The 20840-nt window shown below is 34.5% G+C and overlaps 1 protein-coding gene across 6 annotated transcripts; it reads right to left on the reverse strand.

The window, feature by feature from the left end:
* Positions 1 to 2092: 2092 nt before the first annotated feature.
* LOC18422851 (short-chain dehydrogenase TIC 32, chloroplastic) lies at positions 2093 to 18219 on the reverse strand. Of its 6 annotated transcripts, XM_088871284.1 has the most exons (9): positions 17848 to 18219; positions 11927 to 12158; positions 10508 to 10587; positions 9802 to 9955; positions 9455 to 9533; positions 8934 to 9025; positions 7105 to 7110; positions 2590 to 2623; positions 2093 to 2433 (listed from the first exon to the last, which is right to left on the reverse strand). In XM_088871284.1, the coding sequence occupies exons 1-9, from the start codon at positions 18068 to 18070 to the stop codon at positions 2275 to 2277; spliced, it is 1059 nt and encodes a 352-aa protein (XP_088727410.1). In that variant the 5' UTR covers positions 18071 to 18219; the 3' UTR covers positions 2093 to 2274. The 6 variants fall into 6 exon arrangements, with proteins under 6 accessions (XP_088727410.1, XP_006827577.2, XP_088727412.1 ...); XM_006827514.4 differs by lacking the exon at positions 7105 to 7110 and having other exon boundaries at positions 2590 to 2636; positions 8941 to 9025; XM_088871286.1 differs by lacking the exon at positions 7105 to 7110 and having other exon boundaries at positions 2516 to 2636; positions 8941 to 9025.
* Positions 18220 to 20840: the final 2621 nt, after the last annotated feature.

Below are 20840 nucleotides of genomic sequence, written 5' to 3' on the forward strand. Positions count from 1 at the left end.
TCATCATCAAATCCTTATTGCAACTATTTGGGACCTGCTTGTTCAACGTGAGATGCTCTCTTTTTTTTCTTTTTTTTTATGTTGCGAGGTCATCATCAGAATATCTTTATCGCAACTATTTGGGCCCTGCTGGTTCAACTTGAGATGCTCTCTCTTTTTTTTTTTCATTAAATTCGTAGGTATAGCTACATAGTTGAGTCAGCTTAATGGATTGGAGAGCATGACATGGTGATTTTATAGGTTTTATTCTTTGTAAGGCGGCAATGGGGGAGCTTAAGATTTACTTACAGACTGCAAATCTTTTTAAGAGGACATTTCAGTGAGAATAGGAAAGGACGGGGTTAGAGAGAGAGAGAGAGAGAGAGAGAGAGAGAGAGAGAGAACGGAACAGGGGGGTTTGCGAGCTGAGTGCAAAATAGTATAAGTTGAGATTAGGTACACCTGTAATTTATATTTGGTAAAGTATATTGAGAAGAGAGGTGGTATTATGTAAAAGAAAATTGTTTCATGCGGGTTGGATCGCATTTCTACATATGCGGTCTAGAAAATGTAAAGCATCCATCTTAAAGATGGATGCAAGTAGGTATTTCATCTAAAAAAAGTTGGAAACTAACAGTCCAAATGTTTACTTATTAGAATTATTATTTTTAATTTTTAGAATTTATTTATTTTTTCATATTCATGAACATGTCCTTAAAGTTAAGTCTTAAAATCCATATCAAAAATAGATTTATTAAGAGGCCATATGTGAGCTTGGTCGCACAGAAACCAGGAAACATAGTGCAATACACAAATAGCAAAAGGAAGAGAGTAAGCAAATTATCATTGGGATTAGCAAAAAAACATAAGTACATCTGCAAAACGAGCGAGAGAGGGAGAGGCAGAGGGAGAGGGAGAGGGAGAGGGAGAGGACATTAATAACTCTAAGCAACGTAGGGAGGGGGAGTGACATGAGTAACCCCAAGTGCATAAACCCCCTAATATATCAATATTATGACACTTTACCTTTTTTATGACATTCATTTATTTCTTAGAATATTAAGACACTTTATCTTTTCTATGATATTCATTTCTTTTGATGCTAACGCTACGCTTATATATGACACAATGATCACCAAATCAAGAATGGAATGCATAGAAAATAGGAAATTGTTTTTGATTTTGCAGTACTTTCATTCGATACTCATTGAGATGACCCAAATGGTTATGCTAACCTATATGCTCTCATTGCTTACTAGATGGGGCAAATATCTTTTCTGGAGAGTCAGTCCTTTGAGTCGTGGCACGAAGAATGTAAAAACTCCCATTCTTTTGCCTATTTAATATTGTCATGAAACCCCTTGAAATCTTCCATGATTCATTTTCAAAAACCATTGTGAAGTTAGAGTCATCTAATTATGTCGAAATGAGATTTTTCTTTAATTGATGGACCTGTCGAAATGAGATATTTCTTTAATTGAGGCACATGTCGCGCATTTATCAATGTATGTTTCTTTCTATCTGATTGCTTAATAGCAACATTACCAAATTTTTGCAAGCACGGTCATCATTGAGACATATTAAACCATTATTCACAATGATGAAAACATAATCTTTCTAGGCAAATATGAAATGCAGTGCAAGAGTCCAAAACCCAAGTGTATTCAGTAGACAATGCTGCACAACGCTAAAAGTGACACCTTCGCCATTAGATATATGACTTACTTCGGCATGATTATATTTGCTCTTGGTCTTTTGCTTATTTTTTAAAACATGACAATCCTTTTGTATATATTAGGTTTCTTGCAATACTGGTAAATAACCTTATGTCCTTGTGACATTGATCTCCCTCTATTTTGAGGTTTGCCCACTGTAATTCTAAGAATTGGCTTCTTTGTTGTGTTCTTCCTCTATTTCTTAATGTCAAAGCTTGATTTAATTTTGCAAGAATTTGTGTAGCTGCTTTTCTAGTCTCTTTGTTTAGCAATGAAGCTATACCCTTCAAATTAAACTTGTTAACTATTGTATTGGTCATAGTAGTAACCAAGGCATCCTAAAAAAATAAAACATATATAACTGATCGAAAAACAAAAAAACAAACACACACACAAGAGAGAGAAACTACATGCTTACTGCACAATTATATTCTTTTTTGTTAATTATGATCTCACTGTACTTGATTGAACCAAACTACTGGTATTTAACAAACAAATGCTTACTGCATATGACCCAAACAAATCTAGCCAACTGCGGATGCAGAATATCTAAAATGTTTAAATTCAGCTTCGGAAAGCATCAATTGATAAGGCCCATAGAGAAGTCCCACAATTTCTTGGTCAACTCTGTGTTTGTGGCCAGGTTGCTTGGTTTTTCAAAATTACTATCTGAAAAATACTTTCCAGTGACCCCTTTAACTTGTGGATGCAATGCAACATAACATGTTGTTGCTGCTCCCTACAACAAACACAAAGGAGAGAGAGTATGAGATGTCATGAGAAAGATGCATGAGTTTGCATGAAAGAGGATAGATGTTTACCTGCAGAGAGAGCGAGAGATGGACATACGTGCTCAAAAGAAATGCAACAGATATTTACAGGGCCTATCTCTTACCTGTTGTGCATTTTTCAAAACGAGTTTGCCAAATCTAAGAACGATAGCTGCATCACAGAAGAACCAAAATGTCATAACGCAACCTACTAGGTATGCTCTCTCTTACGCAAAAGATCAATTCATGATCCCATAATATAAATCAAAGAGAGATAAAGTAATAGGAAAAGTCGCCTGCCAACGTGATGTGGACAGTGGAAGAGTGCACCACCCTTTCAATGGTTCACATTAAACATGGCCACATCCAACGGCCACAAAATATTTTCATATTTTAATTTTATTTTTATTTAAAAATAATATTTATTTGAAATTTGAAATCTAAATATATTTTTATATGGCGCATCAAATACAGATAATAAAAAAATATTTTGACAAAAAAATTGACCAAAAATCATTAGATTGTTTTATAGGTATTTTGGTTAGGTTTATTTTATTCAAAATATTTTTTATTATTTTTAATTCAAGCGCCATATAAAATGCATCTATATCCTAAATTCCATATAAATCTCATTTTTAATTAAAAAATAAATAAATACGAAACTCCTTTTCAGCCATTGGATGATACGAGATTCAATCTGAATCATCGAAGCGTGCTTGTGCACTCTTCAAGAGTCCCATCATGTAGATGCTATACCATCCCACATTAGTATGGAAAAATTCTCGATGCTGTGCAAAAGATCAAGTCAAACAATTTAGAGGTACCATTATAATTAAAAATAAAGGGCCCTCGATCATTAATTATGTTGGTACAACTACATATATGCATATAGGTGCACATTACATATTCATGTGTAGATATGCACACAAGCATGAGTAGAATACAGATTCGAATGTATGCATATGCATATATCCACATGGGGCATATAAATATGTACACTTGTCACTACATATGTTTGCATGCGTGTATGTGTGTATACATAAAATTATGCTACAATCCAATAGAATACAGACAATCCATGGTCCGTAAACTCATCATCATCTGATGAAATAAAGAGTGATGAAATGAGATTAAGCCCTGCCACTGGGTCATAAACTATGCTGATGGGTCCCACTCTCTCTCCATTAGGTCAATCATTTCAAGGGACGGGTGATGACCTAATCAACTATTGCTCTCCCCTGGTCAATTGGATTATAATATGGATCGGGTTTCTCTGAGTCACTCGACTCATACTGTATATATGTGGCCCTCTCATTAAACCATATTAAAAATTAAGTTTTAATCTAAAATTTTAGGGATTCATGATCTAGGTTAAGATAATCACGAACATTAAAAAAAATAAAGTTTTTGATATTTAAAATGAGATTTTTTCAAAAAACAATTCTATACCGTATATGCCCTGTGAGTTTTTTAAAACATCCATCTTAAAGATGGACGTTGGTGAGTCCTCGGCTCTTGCACCCACTGACTCATGAACAACTTTTCCTGATAATATACTTGGTAAGAGTCAACAACTCAATTGAAGGTAATTCCTTTTGTAGCATTGTGGATGTGGTTTTATACCCAGCTTCCCTGCTAAAGAAACATGAGTATCTCTTTTTTGGGTGAGGTTTTGTATAAGGTTGCCTCCTTACACCGTAGAAGTAAGCGCACCTCTAAACGTTGTTTAGAGATGTTGTTATGGTGTCAGAAACCTCATGATGGCTTGAAAATCTATTTTGACCTAGTTATAGAATTTAAAACTTAAAAAAATGGTACAAATCGAGTAGATCAATGAACACTTGAAAATCTTGAAAACAAACGGTCCATAACTTGTTACAAAATGCACTATTTTTTGGACTTAGAATTCTTTTTTTTTCTTTATGTCCATATATCTCAAGGTCAAGATGCTCAATTGGAGGGTTCTTCAACATCGTAATACTCTCTTCTATAAGATTTATGAGGTGCACCTTATTTCAATAGTACAAAGTTGCAAATTTATATAAACTTTTTCTCTGTTTCTTGTGTAATTCAGATCTAGAAACTGAACTTGGGATGTAATCAAAACTCATTAACTAACAAATCTACACCCAAGCCAGATTCTCAAAGGAATGTGTGTGCCCATGTATCGGCATAATATAGAACTATATAAACTGTGGAAATCTACACTGGCATATGCCAATCTATATGTGAACACAAACATAGGTACACCAAGGGTGCAAACACTAACATAGGTGCACCAAGGACAACTTGTGTAACAATGGCTATCAATGGGTGCTAGCCATGAATGAGATTTTCATCTCGATCGATTTGTATGGGAAATGTTGATGGAGGGAAAAATTATTTTTATTTTTAATTATTTATTCGATTTCGAAGGATGTATATTATAGTTTTAGTTTTAGGGTTTTCTAGTTTTAAGGGATTCTAGGGTTTTTATTTTGTTTATATACTTCATCAATACTATTCACAATGACTGCTCACGAGTACTGTTTGCATGGGAGATACCGATGGAAGGCAATATTATTCTTATTTTTAATTTTTTATTCAATTTCAAGGGATGTATATTATAGTTTTAGTTTTAGGGATTTTTTAGATTTTAGGGATTCTAGGGTTTTTGTTCTGTTTATTTACTTCATGAGTACTATTCACAATTACTGTTCACAAATATTGTTCAAGGGTATTGTTGATAGGGGTAAAATTATCATTACGAATTTTAAGTTAGGATACTTGGGTTAGTATGTTATTTATTTGGACATTTTTTGTACTTGAAACATTGAATTATAATATATAAGAGGTGTGTGCAGCCGTGAAGGGGCATTCCACATGATTTTTAGAAATTGAAAAATAAAGAAAAGCTTAGGCATTTGGAAACCTAGTTTGGGGTATGGGGAAGAAACCCTAGGTTTCGTTGAATTTTGCTTGTCTTTGGCTTGTTCCTTGCTGATCCCTACATCAAATGCCATTTAATGTCACACCTTGAGAGGCTTCATAAATTATTATACTGATGAATCCATACAAGAATCAGTTGAAACATTTACAAATCAATCTAGCTAGCCCCTTATTTTGTAGATTATTTTCAGAGAGAGTATAGCATGCTCCCATGGAGCATATTGTATAACAACTCGGGAATTGTCCAACCATGTTCTTGAGGTTCTAGGCGAATACTCCTCGAAAAGACAAAAAGAGCTACAAGCTTGAGCAAGCAAATGCATAGTATGCTCTCGCAGAAGCAACAAACCTTTTCACTTTTTTCAATGACCCATTCCTCATCATCATCGTCTGAGTCTTTTCTCAACTAATTAGGATCGGCTACACGAATCCTTGTCCGCCATTCTGCTCTGTTAAGAGCAGTGTTTCAAAAAACGCTAGGCAGCACCCAGGCATCTGTGGGGGGTCCAAGCCGCCCAGCGCCTAGGCAGGTGCCCAAAACATAGGTGGCCCAGTTGAAAAAAAGAAGATAGAAGTTGAGAAGAGATGATCGTAATCCATACTTTCATATAATGCTAAAACAGTTAAAACCATACAAGCACACACAAAAGTTAGTAAAAACTAGAAAGTAGAAACTAAAAATAAGAAAAATAAAAATATACAGAAATTAAAAAAATATACAGTTTAGGACACAATAGTCAACACTCAACACCAAGAGTCAACACTCAAGCGTCAACTCTTATTCTTCAGTCATCATCATCATCATCATCATCAGAAGGAATAGGGTAAGCCTTATCATATGCATCAAATTCGATGCCATCATCATCAGAGTCATCTCTCTCTTCAATATAACGATCGTCCTCCTCTGTTTCTTCTGAATCTGCATCTTCCTCCTCTTCTTCTTCCTCCCTCTTACTATTGGCAGATGAGGCCCTAAGAGTCTTGGCTGTTCTACCCTTGTGCTTCTTTGAACTAAAAAATATACAGTCTAGGACACAACAGTCAACAGTCAACACTCAACACCAAGAGTCAAGCACTCAAGCGTCTTCAATTCTTATTCTTCAGTCATCATCATCATCATCAGAAGGAATAGGGTAAGCCGCATCATATGAGATTCGATGCCATCATCATCAGAGTCATCTCTCTCTTTAATATAACGATCGTTCTCCTCTGTTTCTTCTGAATCTGAATCTGCATCTTCCTCCTCCTCTTCTTCTTCCTCCCTCTTACTATGTGCAGATGAGGCCCTAAGAGTCTTGGCTACTCACCCTTTTCTAGCTTTTTGTGCTTCCTTGATCTCAAAAACATACAGTCTAGGACACAATAGTCAACACTCAACACCAAGAGTCAAGCACTCAAGCGTCTTCAACTCTTATTCTTTAGTCATCATCATCATCATCAGAAGGAATAGGGTAAGCCTCATCATATGCATCAAATTCGATACCATCATCATCAGAGTCATCTCTCTCTTCAATATAACAATCATCCTCCTCTGTTTCTTCTGAATCTGTACTTTCCTCCTCCTCTTCTTCTTCTTCCCTCTTACTATATGCAGATGAGATCCTAGGAGTCTTGGCTGCTCTACCCTTTTCTATCTTTTTGTGCTTCCCTGAATTCAAATATTGTATAATCTCCTCTCTGGTAGCCTCAGAAACATTTTTACATGAGGCAACATCCCCCTTAATACTGGTAAGGTGTTTTTTGAACCAATATATACCCCTATTAGTATCATTTCAACAATAATTACATTTAATATGATTTTTGTCATTTGGATTCGAGTTGTAACCATTCTTCCAATGCGGATCACCACTTCTAGAAGAACCTAGAAAAAATATTTCCATAGAATAAGGCTCATTTTCATCCTTTCTGGTTTTTTTAAATTTACAATTGTCAAATCTCATCCCCAATAGCTTCAAGAACTTTTTTACAATAAGCAACATTCCCTTTAACACCGGCAAGAAGTTTCTTGAATCGGTTAATACCCCCATTGGTATCTTTTCCACAAAACTTACACCTTATATAATTTTTATCGTTGGGTTTCGGATTATGACAATACTTCTAACCTGGATCACTTCTCTTAGAAGAACCAAGAATAGATCTATTCAAATGACAAGGATTTTGTTCATGTTTTTGTTTTACAGAACTCATATATTGCTTAATCTCCTCTCTGATAGCTTCAATAACATTTTTACAAAGGGCCAGATCCCCCTTAATACCGACAAGATGTTTCTTAAACAGGTTTATATCCCTTTTTGTATCTTTTTCACAATAATTGCATCTAATGCAATTTTTGTCATTTGGATTCGGGTTATATCCATATTTCCAACCCGAATCTCCACTTCGACTAGATCATGAAGTAGACCTTTCAAAATAAAACAAGCAATCTAAAAAATGAAGTTTTGCACTTACTATGATCGCTCGAACTCCAAAATTCCCACCTCTGAGATGTTTTCTAATGCTAAAATATCCAAAACACTCTCTAATAGGATTAAAACACTCCAAAACTAAATCTAATCTACCTAGGTGATGTTTGAATCAATTTTTCGTAACTTTGAGAAACACTTCGATCCAATGAAAATCACCAAATCGATGTTTCTTTCTCTCTAAAATGGTTCTTGTGGGTTTAAGTTTCAAATGAACCTAAAACCCATCCTTAAAAGCTTTTATTTTTTTAAAAAAAACTCGATAGAATAAAAAAAAACTCATTTTTGCCCTTAGGTAGGGCGCAGGCCTTGGGCGGCCACCCAGGGCTGGGAGTTGGGCGGCCGCCCAGGCGGCTGCCCAGGGACTGCCACCTAGTTTGGCCACCTAAGCGCTGGGCGGTCCGCTTTTTTGGACAATGATTAAGAGTCATGCCCTCAGTGAGGCCATAAGTCCCCATATCTTTTTACACTAGTTCTAACCATGTCCTTTTGAGCCTATCCCTTATCTTTTTTTAGCTTTCTATTTGAACTAACTCGCACCTCTTAACAAGTGTTGAACTGGGTCTGCACAACACCAACAATGACCCATTCCTATCCCTTAAATATTGATAAATTAAACCCACAATTTTTACTATATGAGAAAACAATAATTCTACCAAAGGTTGATCATGAGCTACATTTATGAAACATAGATTACAATGTCATCTCTTATATTCCAAACATAGGTGAAGAAAAATATATAATTCCCCGAAGGAGTATAAAAGACTATACTCCAAAGAAGCATCAATTAATGCCAGATGAAGAACCAGATGAAGAACGACGAACAATTAATTATATTAAGGGAAATATCCCTCAGGGGCCCATTATTGTTGATCTATGCCGTCCATCATCAATAAATGTCAAAGGATGCCCATTTGGAGAACCGTACACAAAACTACAGTGGATTATGGTAAACTTCCCCTTATTTTAAATGATAGCGAAAGTATGCTCAAGCAAACAATTCAGTAACTGACTTTAACTCATCAATGACAAAACAAGGTAAAATATATCTTTCCTAGTCACAAATACTATGGGAGAACAACTCACCATTTACAAAGCTGTGATAGCGCAAAAGATTTGTCACAATGGATCCTGGATGTAGCGAATTTGCAGTTACTTCCACCCCTTCTTCCTGCTCACAGAGAGAGAGGCAAATTAGAGAATCTGATGACTGAATGGTTATATAAGTGGGTCATACAAAGCATAACAGGGGAAAAAGGCTAGTGTATTAAGACATAACAAGATATTGGGTTTGGGTTTGTTTTATTTGCAGTTTTGATAAACTAATAACTTCCTTTTAATAATAAGAAAGAAAACAGAAAGTTTCAATTGAATAAATAACATCAACATGAAGGGACATGTGTGCAACAAAATCAAAGAGAACTATTTCACTTACAGGTGAAAGTCAATCTTCTTAAGCAAAATATGGTAGAAGAAAACTTGAGCAAAAAGTTATTTCAAAGATTGTGCTCGACTTAGGACTTCCAGACTAAATACAGGCAAGAGAGAGAGAGAGAGAGAGAGAGAGAGAGAGAGAGAGAGGGAGGGAGGGTAGTTAAACCTGTAAATGCTTAGCCAGCTCATTTGCATGGAGTATATTTGCAAGCTTTGATTGGCCATATGCTCCCCAACGAGTGTACCTGCAAGTTGAGAAAATGAAAAAAAATGTAAGGCAAAAAAAAAAAAAAAAGAAGAGAAAGACGAATATGCAAAAAGCTCACTCTTCCTTCTACTGCTAGCAACATGCTCACTTTCCAAAAACCAGGTAAAAAGGTTTCTAAGAAAAAGGATCAAGTCAAACCAAATAAAGTAAGTTTCATCCCAGCCCAAAATTTTACTTAAAACCAAAACTTTTCAATGTCATATGTACTTCTCAGGTCAATAAAATCGTGATATGCAAAAGAATACCTTGAACTGTCATTGATATGTTCAAACCGGATTCCCTCTTGATAAGAAAATGTGTGAGCATAAGATGAAACATTCACAATTCTTCCTTCAGTTTTGCATTTCCTAGCAGTATTTTTCATGGTCTCCAACAGAAGGTTTGTCAAAAGGAAATGGCCTACAATGGGAGTAAAAATTACTTTTAATGAGAGAGAGAGAGAGAGAGAGAGAGAGAGAGAGAGAGAGAGAGAGAGAGAGAGAGAGAGAGAGAGAGAGAGAGAGAGAGAGAGAGAGAGAGAGAGAGAGAGAGAGAGAGAGAGAGCTACTTAAGAAAGCAAAAAGAAATAAAAATAAAAAGACAAGTTTTCATATGTTGCCAACCAAAAAACATGTAACATTTTCGTATATTTCCATTATTCATGAGAATGTTCAAGAATAAATTATTTTAAAATCTCAATTAAAAAGATTTGAGGACCCCAAATATTTGGGAAAACGTTATGATGATGGTGATGAATTAAAAAGACTCAAAGATAGCAACATGTAAAACTCCTGTGGATTGGCTCCAAATATCCAATTATATTAAGAAATTGGCAAATATCAAAGCGAAGTAAAGACAACATAATGGATAAGGATCTATCAAGTTCCAGAAATTTAGATTTATATATTAACTTGTATTCCTTCTCTAGCAGTAGCATCAATAAACATCACTAAATTAACCTGCGAGGCATACCTAAGTGATTGGTGGCAAATTGCAGTTCTATTCCATCCTGGGAAAGCATGAATGGTGTTGCCATAATCCCTGCATTGTTACTGCCTAAAGAATGTTAACCTACTGAGGAGAATAGGTAATCAGTGATAAATAGGTACTGCAGCCATGAATATTGAACCAAACCTTATTATGAGTCGAGTGGCCCTGTGTCGACGGCCTTGCAAGTCGAAAAAATATAAAACTTTGTTTACCGAAGTTTTAAGTTCAACTCACCAGAGTCCTTGATTCATTTTTTTAAAATTTACCACCCATTCTTAAATTCTCTTTCACACACACACATTTTTAGATCTCCCTATTTTCTACCTCCAACTCTGTATATGTATGTGTGTGAGAGAGAGAGAGAGAGAGAGAGAGAGAGTTCACCAAACTTTATGTTTTTTTCATATCTTTGTTATTTGATGCTTTCAAATTAAAAATTCTGAGTCCAATAAGATTTAGATGGGTTGGACTTCAACTATTAGAACTTTGAAATGTCCTTAAAAGTACATAGCTCATGAGAATATTTGCATAGGAAATTATAACACCCCTACCAAGCAAGTAAGTTTAGCCCATTTCTTAAAATCATTTTTCATAGAAAATTATAACATAAGTCCTTATTTCATTTTCCAAAATTACTGAGAAAGGTGAGTTTAGCCCATTTCTTAAAGGTTTAAGTTTATATAGAGCCAAGGCTTAAACAATCAAATTAGAGCCCACCTAAAAAATTTCACTAGAAGAGAGGTTGTTTGGAGGCCCAAATATCTTCAAATTGATCATCTTGACATCAAGATGCATGGACATGAGAAAATAAGTGAATTTCATGTTCTGGAAATCGTGCATCTTGTATTGCATTTTTGGACCGTCAATTTTCAAGATTTTTCAAGTTTTCATAGATCTGCTCGATCTACACTATTTTTGAAGCTTTAACTTTTTCTAATTAGAGATGAAAATATATTTTAAGGCTATCACAAAGATTTCCAGTGTTGAAACCACATTTCTCGACACTATTTGAAGGTGTGCTCTACTTTGATTGTTTAGCACCTCGGCTCTATACAAACCGCACCCATTCTTAAATTCTCTTTCATTTCCTCAGCTACTGCCCATTTATAACTCTGGTTTACATATACACACAGCGGTGGGGGCTAGAAAATAGATGGGTCTAAGAATGTGTGTGAGAGAGACTTCTTCACTAGAGAGAGAGAGAGAGAAACTTCACCAAACTTTATGAATTTTTTATATCTTTGTTATTTGATGTTTTCAAATTAGATATTCTGAGTCCACTTAGTTTTAGATTGGTTTGAGTTCAAGTATTAGAACTATGCAATGTCCTTGCAAGAACATAGCTCATGAGAATATTTGCATAGAAATTTATAATGCCTACCAGTCATTCTATTTTCTTACATGAGAATATTAAGAGGAAGATCCAACGAAATGAATTCCGATGCAAACTTCCTTACAGATGCCATGGAACTAAGATCTAACTCCATAACATCAAGCTTTGCTGAAGTGTTTTCCTTAATTATCCCTTCTTTAACCTCCTGACCAGCAGCCACATTCCTGACTGCGATGATTACTTGTGCTCCTCTCAGTGCAAGAACACGGGCAGTCTCAATACCTATACCACTTGAAGCACCTACAACGAGCAAAATGAGAATTTCATATCATTAACATGGTGGGTTAAAGGAAAATTTGATCACATAATCAGCGAAAGTTCATTGGGTTTGTGTACTTTGTTCCAGTATTTCCCTTTTTTTCTATTGTGTTTGTTCCCATTTAGTGAAACCAGATTATTTGGCTTGCTTAAAACAATAGGATTTCAAACGTGCATATTTGAAGATGACTAGATCTCTAAATTGAATAATTACAAGCACACACAGGAAAGAGGAATGTAATGTTTAAAAAATAGTATTATGAGCTTTCCTTTATTATGGATCACTACTCAATGGCAAAGTATAGCATTCATCACATGTAGTACAAACATTAGGAATTACAACGCAGAAACGTGCAGAACAAGAAGAAGAATGGAAGTAGGATGCTGTTCTCTATGACTTCCATTTTGATGCTATGGAGCTCCTTGGATGAAGCCTGAATTGTCCTTAACTCCTAATCCCATCCTGACGCATCTCATTGGTTAGTAGTCACACATCTGAAGATTCTAGTATTTCTGTGTCAATACTCCATAAAAGAACTAAAAAGCACGTCGTCCTAAGCATATGCAACCCTTCAATAAAAAATTCTGATTGCCAACTATAAAAAATAGCTGGCATCATCATCACAATCACCAACACCACCAAATGGAACTAGAAAAGCTCAAAATCATTCTTACTGATATAAAACGTGTGAGTCATGCTAGTTCACGTATAGCATATAAGAAGATGATAACTATTTTCCAAATGCTAGCCATCTCTTTCTAGCCAGTTTGTGCAGGGCATGGGCAAGTTTCTCAAACTCACGAGCCAATGCTATTAATTAATGCTTTTTCAATCCAAGTGACATTACATCATAGCTTGCAAGCTAAGGTACTCAGGTCACCCGTTGTGAGCCATAATGAAATTTCTATGGTATAATAAATGTGGTACACATATTCATGCATGAGTCCATAAGTAGGTGTTGGCATCTGAATCACATAGCACACCTAGTTACGTTGGACAAGATGTTCATCTAGTATGTAACAAGTTTGTAATTTGAGATTATTATTTGATAAACAAAACTGTTATCACTGAGTAAATCATCCTTAATTCAAATATTGGCTGAAAAATGTGATTAACTATAAAACTTTACCCAGGCGAACACATTGCTCCAAGTCAATATTGTTATAGAACCTTTAAGAGTCGAACATCATGGGGATTTCATGGCTCCCACGACTAATGCCACAAGAGCCATTTGAGATGGATCAAAGCAGTGTGTGGATCATGGAAATTTGACAGGCATTTGAGGTTGTCAAAATGATGTAGGGATAGTAGGCAATACCATTTGGTAAGGACATATTCCACTTGCATCAGTTCTACTTCAATCCTATTTGCTATGCATACCACTAGAGGACTTCTTATAATAAGACGATATGGAAGGAAATTCTTGGAAAGGATATGAGAATCATCTCCATAGATGAAGAAATCATGCTATAGAAGGCTGGATCCTTCATTTCTAGTTTGTGCAAAGTTTGGTTTCAGTTACCTTTTAGGATTGCAAAGCTTCATAATTCCTTGTGGACAATTCGTGTGATTATAAAGAATCCAAAACTCATGTATTAAACATCTGTAATTTATGGTTTCCCATGGACGGAAAATAGTGAAGTCTTGCAGGTTTTTACTTATGTATTAAACATCTGTAATTTACGGTTTCCCATGGACTGAAAATAGTGGAGTCTTGTAGGTTTTTACATAGATCCTCAAGTTTTCAAGAAGTTTCAACCTACTGGTTGTAGCTTCCAGTATGTTCAATAAAGAATAGTATGATGGGGGAGGGGTTTTCAGGGCAGAGATCATGAACAGTTTTGTGCTAATTTGCAAGTAAGATCGGATGTGATAATAGTGTTAGGGGAGCAATCTACAGAAATGAAATGGATTTCACTAGACCTTCAGAAATGAGTGATTGTCCCCTTCCAATAGAGAGGGGTAACAATGATCGGTGGGTAGTATCTTGGGAGAGATATTTGATAACTTCGATGTATTAGCAAAAGATAAAGAGCACAGGAGGATAATCAACTAATTTACAAGGCAGTCAAATATAGTTGGGAAGAGACCGTTTGTATAAAAGGAAGAGCTTCTCAATAGCAAGACTACCACATGAAATAATGAGAACCTCCTCAAATTTCACCAATCTGTTACTTCTACTTGACAATCATTAGAGAAACAATGACCTGACCTCAGAAAGAAACTAAATAAAATTAAGAGCCACATAAACAATTTAATATTCATATGACCCATTCAAAGTCGCCATTCTGTTCACCGAACTGAATATGAGCACATTATTCTGGAAATAACATCTGCAGTTTAATGAATTTAGAATAGGAATGGTAAAAGCAGGGAGTTAAAACGTGGGTTCACGGAGAGACCTTCAGATGGGCTATAAGATGGTGAGATTCGATAATGAGAAACATTATTCATGAACCCAAGATTAAACACCAAAAACTGTAGAAACTTTACCTTCATTAATTGCAAGTTTAAACACCAAACACTGTTCTATATTGAATTACAATCTCTCACTCAACTATGATACCAGTATCTATACCAATCCCAACCAAAATAATTCAAAATTTGTGATAATAATTTTGTACCCAGTAGTTACTAACAATGGTTTATGATGTTAAAGTGGTACTTTGTCCCAATGTTCAACTTGCCTCAGGCCTCGGACTCAGCCCTGACCCAAGGTAAGTAACTCGACTGAGTCCAAGTGGACTCAACTGAGTAGTATACAGGGCCCAATGGGCCTAAAAATTACAAAAAAATTGTTTAAAGATAAAATAAACAATGTAATAGTGAAACAAAACCAAAGGTAACATAAAAAGTCGAGAAAAGCTATATATATATATATATATATATATATATAGAGAGAGAGAGAGAGGAGATAATATACAATTTACAAATCTTCAAAATACAAATGTTAGAATGAGTTGTGAATGGTGGATGTACTAACTATGTAGTTTCGTTTTTTTAAAAAGTTATTTTTGTGGTATTATGGCCATCAAGTAAGGGTATTTGTATAAATATTATTGAAAGGCAGATGGCATATTTTTCATTTTCATAAAAGGTAAAGTTAAAATTTTTATTAAATGACAATGGTATTATACAAATAAAGCTCCAAGAAGTTAGCTTTCAAAATATCATTGTATTTTTATAAAAATTAAAATTTACCTTTAGTGTTTCAAAAAGCGGACCGCCCAGTGCTTGGGCTGGCCGCCTAGGCGGTCCAAAAGGCTTGGGCGCATCGCTCAGGCCTAGGCCGCCAAATTAGGCGGGTATCCCCGGGCACCAGCCTAAATTAGGCAGCTATCCTTGAGCAGCCGCCCAGGGCCTGCGCCCCCCCCAAGGGCAGAAATACCGCTCGTTGAGGCCATTTTTGGGTCATTTTGAGTCTTTTTTTTTTTGAGAGAGAAAAACCCAAAAAAAAAAAATTTTACTGGGCCACCCAGGTTCTGGTCGCCCGCCTAAGCGCTGGGCTGCTTGGACCCCCCCCGACCGCCTAGGTGTCGCCTAGCACTTTTTGAAACACTGCCCTTACTTAATGATTGAGTTATTTATTAAAATATTTTTTTAAGAAAGAAGTAAATGATTTTTTTTAATAAATACACCCATCTACTTTATACATCATTAGAGTATTTTCTCAACTATTTGGGGTCGACTACAAGAATCTTGGTCCGCTATTATGCTCTATCAAGGGCCACATCCTCAGTAAGGCTATAAGTCCTCATATATTTTCGCACTACTTCCAGCTAAGTCTTTTTAGGCCTACCCCTTACCCTTTTTGAGCTTTCTACTTGAATCAACTCGCACCTCCTAATTTTATATAAGGTTGCAATGTTATACTATAGTGATCAAGTTTATACCAAAAATCAGTAGAAAAGAGTGTTAAGAAGTTGGAAAACCTTCCAATTGATCCTTTCAACCTCGAGATATATCGATAAAAAGAAAAAAATTCAAGTTCTAAAAATAGTGCATCTTGTAACAAGTTATTTAGACCATCTATTTTCAAGATTTTTAGGTATTTATAGATAAGCTTGAATCCATTATTTTTTTAAAATTCCATAATTAGGGTTGAACATGGATTTTCAATTTTCAAGCCATCTTAAGGTTTCTGAAATTGGAATACATATATAATTTTATACATTGAATCCACATTTTTATATGTTTTTATCATTTTTTAAAATTTTTAAGTGGCCCGAATTTCACTTGAGCACTCGGTTCGGCAAGGAAATGAGATATACATGCATGTATACATGTGTGTGCATATCGGCCGTATAAAAAGTCCAAAAAGCCACAAAAATATAGGGTAATTATAAAAAATATCCGACTTGTTTCTAAAAATTCGAAAAATGCCCAAATTCTTTAAATATAATGTTTTAGGACACTTGATCCCCACGGTGCTAAAAGGACACAATCCAATTAGGACTATGATGACATGATAGTCCAAGGACTTTATTGAATGGACCATCATGGTCCTAATAGGACTCTGACCATCCTTTAGTTCCAATTTAACCCCATAATTCCATAAAAGACCATCACGGTCCTATTAGGACAGTGATAGTTGTCCATGTGGATCACGGACTGTCATGGTCTTATTAGGACTAGGATGGTAATGGTACTTTTAGGACTGTGTGGCTCAAGAGGCCAGCCTACACGAGCATGGAAGGTCCTTGGACTCTTCACAGCCCTATCAAGTCCATGAAAGGCACTTTGGGTAAAAAGTAATAAAATAAACCATGACAAAAAAGGGTATGGATGTAGATATTAAATAATTTGGGTATTTTTGAAATGTTTTATAAAAAGCGAATATTTTGTATACTACCCAAAAATATATAAACTTCGACTAAGAAAAATTGATTTATGGTTGGAGGCATTTTAGAAAAATCCAAAAAATAAAAAAAATATAAAAATAGGGCATATGACAAGAAAAATTAACAAATCATTGTAAAAAACATTCAAATTAGATATATAATTTTTATACGTTGAATCCATATTTATATATATTTTTTTACAGTTTTTTAAATTTTTTTAAGCGGCCCGAGTTGCACCAAGTACACGGCGCGGCAAGGAGATGAGTCCGAGTAACTCGGGAGTCTCAGAGGAGTTTTGAATCATTGATGTGTCAAAATTTGAGCAAAGCAACTATGACTTTTTCAATGATAAAATCAGAAGATATATGATGAGTTTCGGAGACTAACAGATTCCGGAAAAGAAATACATAAGATGAAATAGGAAAAATAACTTCTTTTCTTTTGAATCAATTTACCAAAAAAAAATTCTCCGAATGAAAAAATTATGAATCAAAAGTAACTCAAGTAACAAAATTCATAGATATTCATCCGCATAGGTCCACAGTCAGACACACTGGAATGACCTAATTTTTTCAGGGATCCAATGAAGAATTCCACTAAGTCAAAATTAGTTTCTGAGTTTATAGAGGAAATGGGAAACAGAGGCATTAGACATACAGAACCCCTTTTTCATTATGAGATTTCACAAAATCGTGACAAGACAAAAATAAGGACAAATAATGTGTAATTTATTGCAGATGAATTAAAATTCCAATGAACAGAAGAGAACCCCAATTGCTCAAAAAGTAAAGGAGTTAAGGTATCTAGAGAGAGAGAAGTAAAAAGGCACCTGTAACAATGGCAGTGAGACCAGTAGCATCAATTCCCTCTGTAACTTGCTCTGCTGTGGAAGAATATGAGAAACCTGATGGCCCCTTCCTACCAAGCAACCAATCCATCTCTCTCTCTCTGTAAAAGTACGCAGGAAGTTTTCTTTCGAATGCTATAACGGCTCTCTCTCTCTCTCTCTCTCTCTCTAAATGTTTTATGCATTTGGAATCTTCAGTATGCATTCCGAATCTTCATAGATACAAACAAGACAAAGTGACAAACCAATCTTCCTGGCTTCTCTCTCTAACATCGTGCATTCAGTTTCTGTCTTTCTCTCTCTCGACAAACAAATCTTCCTGGCTTCTCTCTCTACCTAACATCGTGCATTCAGCATTCCTGGTCTTTCTCTCTCTTCCCAGTCTCAGAACTTTCTCTCTCTTCCCTCTCTCTCTCTCTCTCATTTTTCGGAGTCCATTCAAATCTGTTACTGTCAAATGACGCGGAATTTCTAAAATTACCAAACTTTCAGTACACTTTTTTTGGCTTACTCGTAAATTCATGCTAAAAACTCTCTCTCTCTCTCTCTCTATTTCTGATAGATGGCTTTCTCTCTCTAACATAAATTATTTCAAGAAATTTGATATGCTCAATGATGCTAGTATATGCAGTAGCCTTCACTTTCAAGCCCTTTTCTAAAACCATATGTCGTGAAAAACAATAATGGCATATATACACATAAGATTCCATACGTATACATTAGGGACAAAGCCGAGCCTCTAAATAATCAAATTAGAGCTCATCTCAAAAATTTCTCTCGTTATTTTGATGTTGAAATATTTTCAATTTGTTTATCTTGACATCAAGATATATGGACATTAAAAAAAAAAAAAAAAATTGATGTCAAGTTTTGAAAATAGTGCATCTTATAACCTATATTTGGATAGTCGATTTTTAATATTTTCAAGTTTTCATAGATCCAATCGATCTACACTATTTTTAAGCTTTAAATTTTATAATGAAAGATGGAAATATATTTTAAGGATGTCACACAAATTTATAGTATTGAAACCACATTTCTTGACACTATTTGAAAGTGTGTTTTACTTTAGGAAAAAAATATTTAAAACAAAACTCATTTTATTTTGAAATTTAAAAACAAACTCTGATATTTCATATTTTATGCTCAAGGTCTTACTTTTAAGAGCATAATATTTTATATTGGGTGCGGTTTCTCTAGGGATGCAACCTTAAATATTCCAATTCAAGGTGCACCTTCAAATCTTACCGTAATTTTGGTTTAAAAAATTATTAGGATTATCTGAAAATCTATTTTCATATCTAATTATAACACTTTAAACTTTAAAATTGGTTAAAATCAAGTAGTAACATATGAAAATCTTGAAAATGGACATTCTAGATAATATGTTCCAAGAGGCACTATGTTTAAGACTCAAAATATTTCTTTCTTTTGTATATTCATACATCTTGATGTAGAGATGATCAATTAGAGGGTTTTTCAATATTAAAACGAATCTTTTCTGATGAATTTTTGAGGTGCATCTTTGATTCTACATTTTAAAGTTGCAACCTTATATAAACTTGTTTCTTTTATATATATATATATTTTTTTTATACATCGACTCTACACGTCTAATTAACCTTAAATTTGGAGGGTCCATATTTCTAACTGTCACGCCCTCATAAAATAATTTTATAATAAAAAAAAACAAAAATACCCCATTAAGGGATATTTTTAAATAATAAAAATAACCAAAATACTCTATTAAGGGATGCTCCTTGAACTTTTTAGATTATTTTTTTATATTTTTTTACATGTGCATGTAGTGAAAATGATGCACTTCCTAAGCTTCGTTTAGTGAAATTAAAATTCAAAGCTCTCAAACTTGAGTTTAAAATATAAAATACATTAAACAATCAAAAAATAAAATAATATTCTTCTATAAATTTCTCAAATAGCCAAAAGTTTGCTGAGTAGTTATGAAATACGTTTAACGTAAACATGGGCAACCAACTATCCTCTCTCTCGTCAAAGTTTTTTCATTTTTTACTAATTTTAGGCAGTTTAATACGTGTGAAAATATTTCCACAAAAAATATTTTTTTTACATGAAAGCATTTTATCATATGATTAGGTTTGAAAGTATTTTCACATTAATTGATTGTCAATTGTTGTGACAAAATACATTGAGATCACTTATGTGAAAAAGTCTAATACCTAATCACATGAAAAAGTTTTTCATATTAAAATATTTATTGAAAAGTATGATCACGCGTACCAAACATGTTGTAAGTTCAAAATTCATTTATTTCGTATATACTTCGTTCAAAGTTTGTTTTTGTTTTCTCACATCTCACTTCTTACTAGTGTTTGAAAACTCAGATTAGTAAGGCGGATTGTTTACCCACATATCCATGCCACATTGCTAGATTAGCAAATCAAATTGGGTTTGGATCGGTCTAAATTGAAAATCAGGATAAATGGTGAACTTAGAATTTCATACGCCAATTTTTTTTTTACGACAAAATGACCTTACAAATATAAAAATTACATTAATGAAACCATTGTTTTATAATATAATGAAACAACATTAAAAAACTATGTTAAGGCATTTGTTTAACCCTATTTTTTAAGAGTACTGATCCTATAGGACCCTCCCCTACTCATATGTGTAGGACTCTAAAGGATCACTATTAAAGTTGGCAAGGATTTCTACAAAAGTTATCACATGGGTGTCGGACTCGACTTTTTTATAGATCCATGCCAAATTTAATGGTGATCCTTTGGGGTCCTACACACATGGATGGAAGAGGGTCCTCTAGGATCATTTCTCGTTTTTTAAATATATACATTCTCATTCCAATGAATATTTTATAAAAAACATAATTAAAAAACACACTATAAAAAGTGTCTTTTTAACTCAATTAATATAGGCCATTCATTTTAGTGAGATGTTTAGATCTAGGCATTGGAAAGATTTTTTTCTTTCCAAAC

Source organism: Amborella trichopoda, chromosome 7, assembly GCF_054954075.1.
Source record: "Amborella trichopoda isolate Santa Cruz 75 chromosome 7, AtrichopodaSantaCruz75HAP2 v2.0, whole genome shotgun sequence".
Classification (NCBI taxonomy): domain Eukaryota; kingdom Viridiplantae; phylum Streptophyta; class Magnoliopsida; order Amborellales; family Amborellaceae; genus Amborella; species Amborella trichopoda.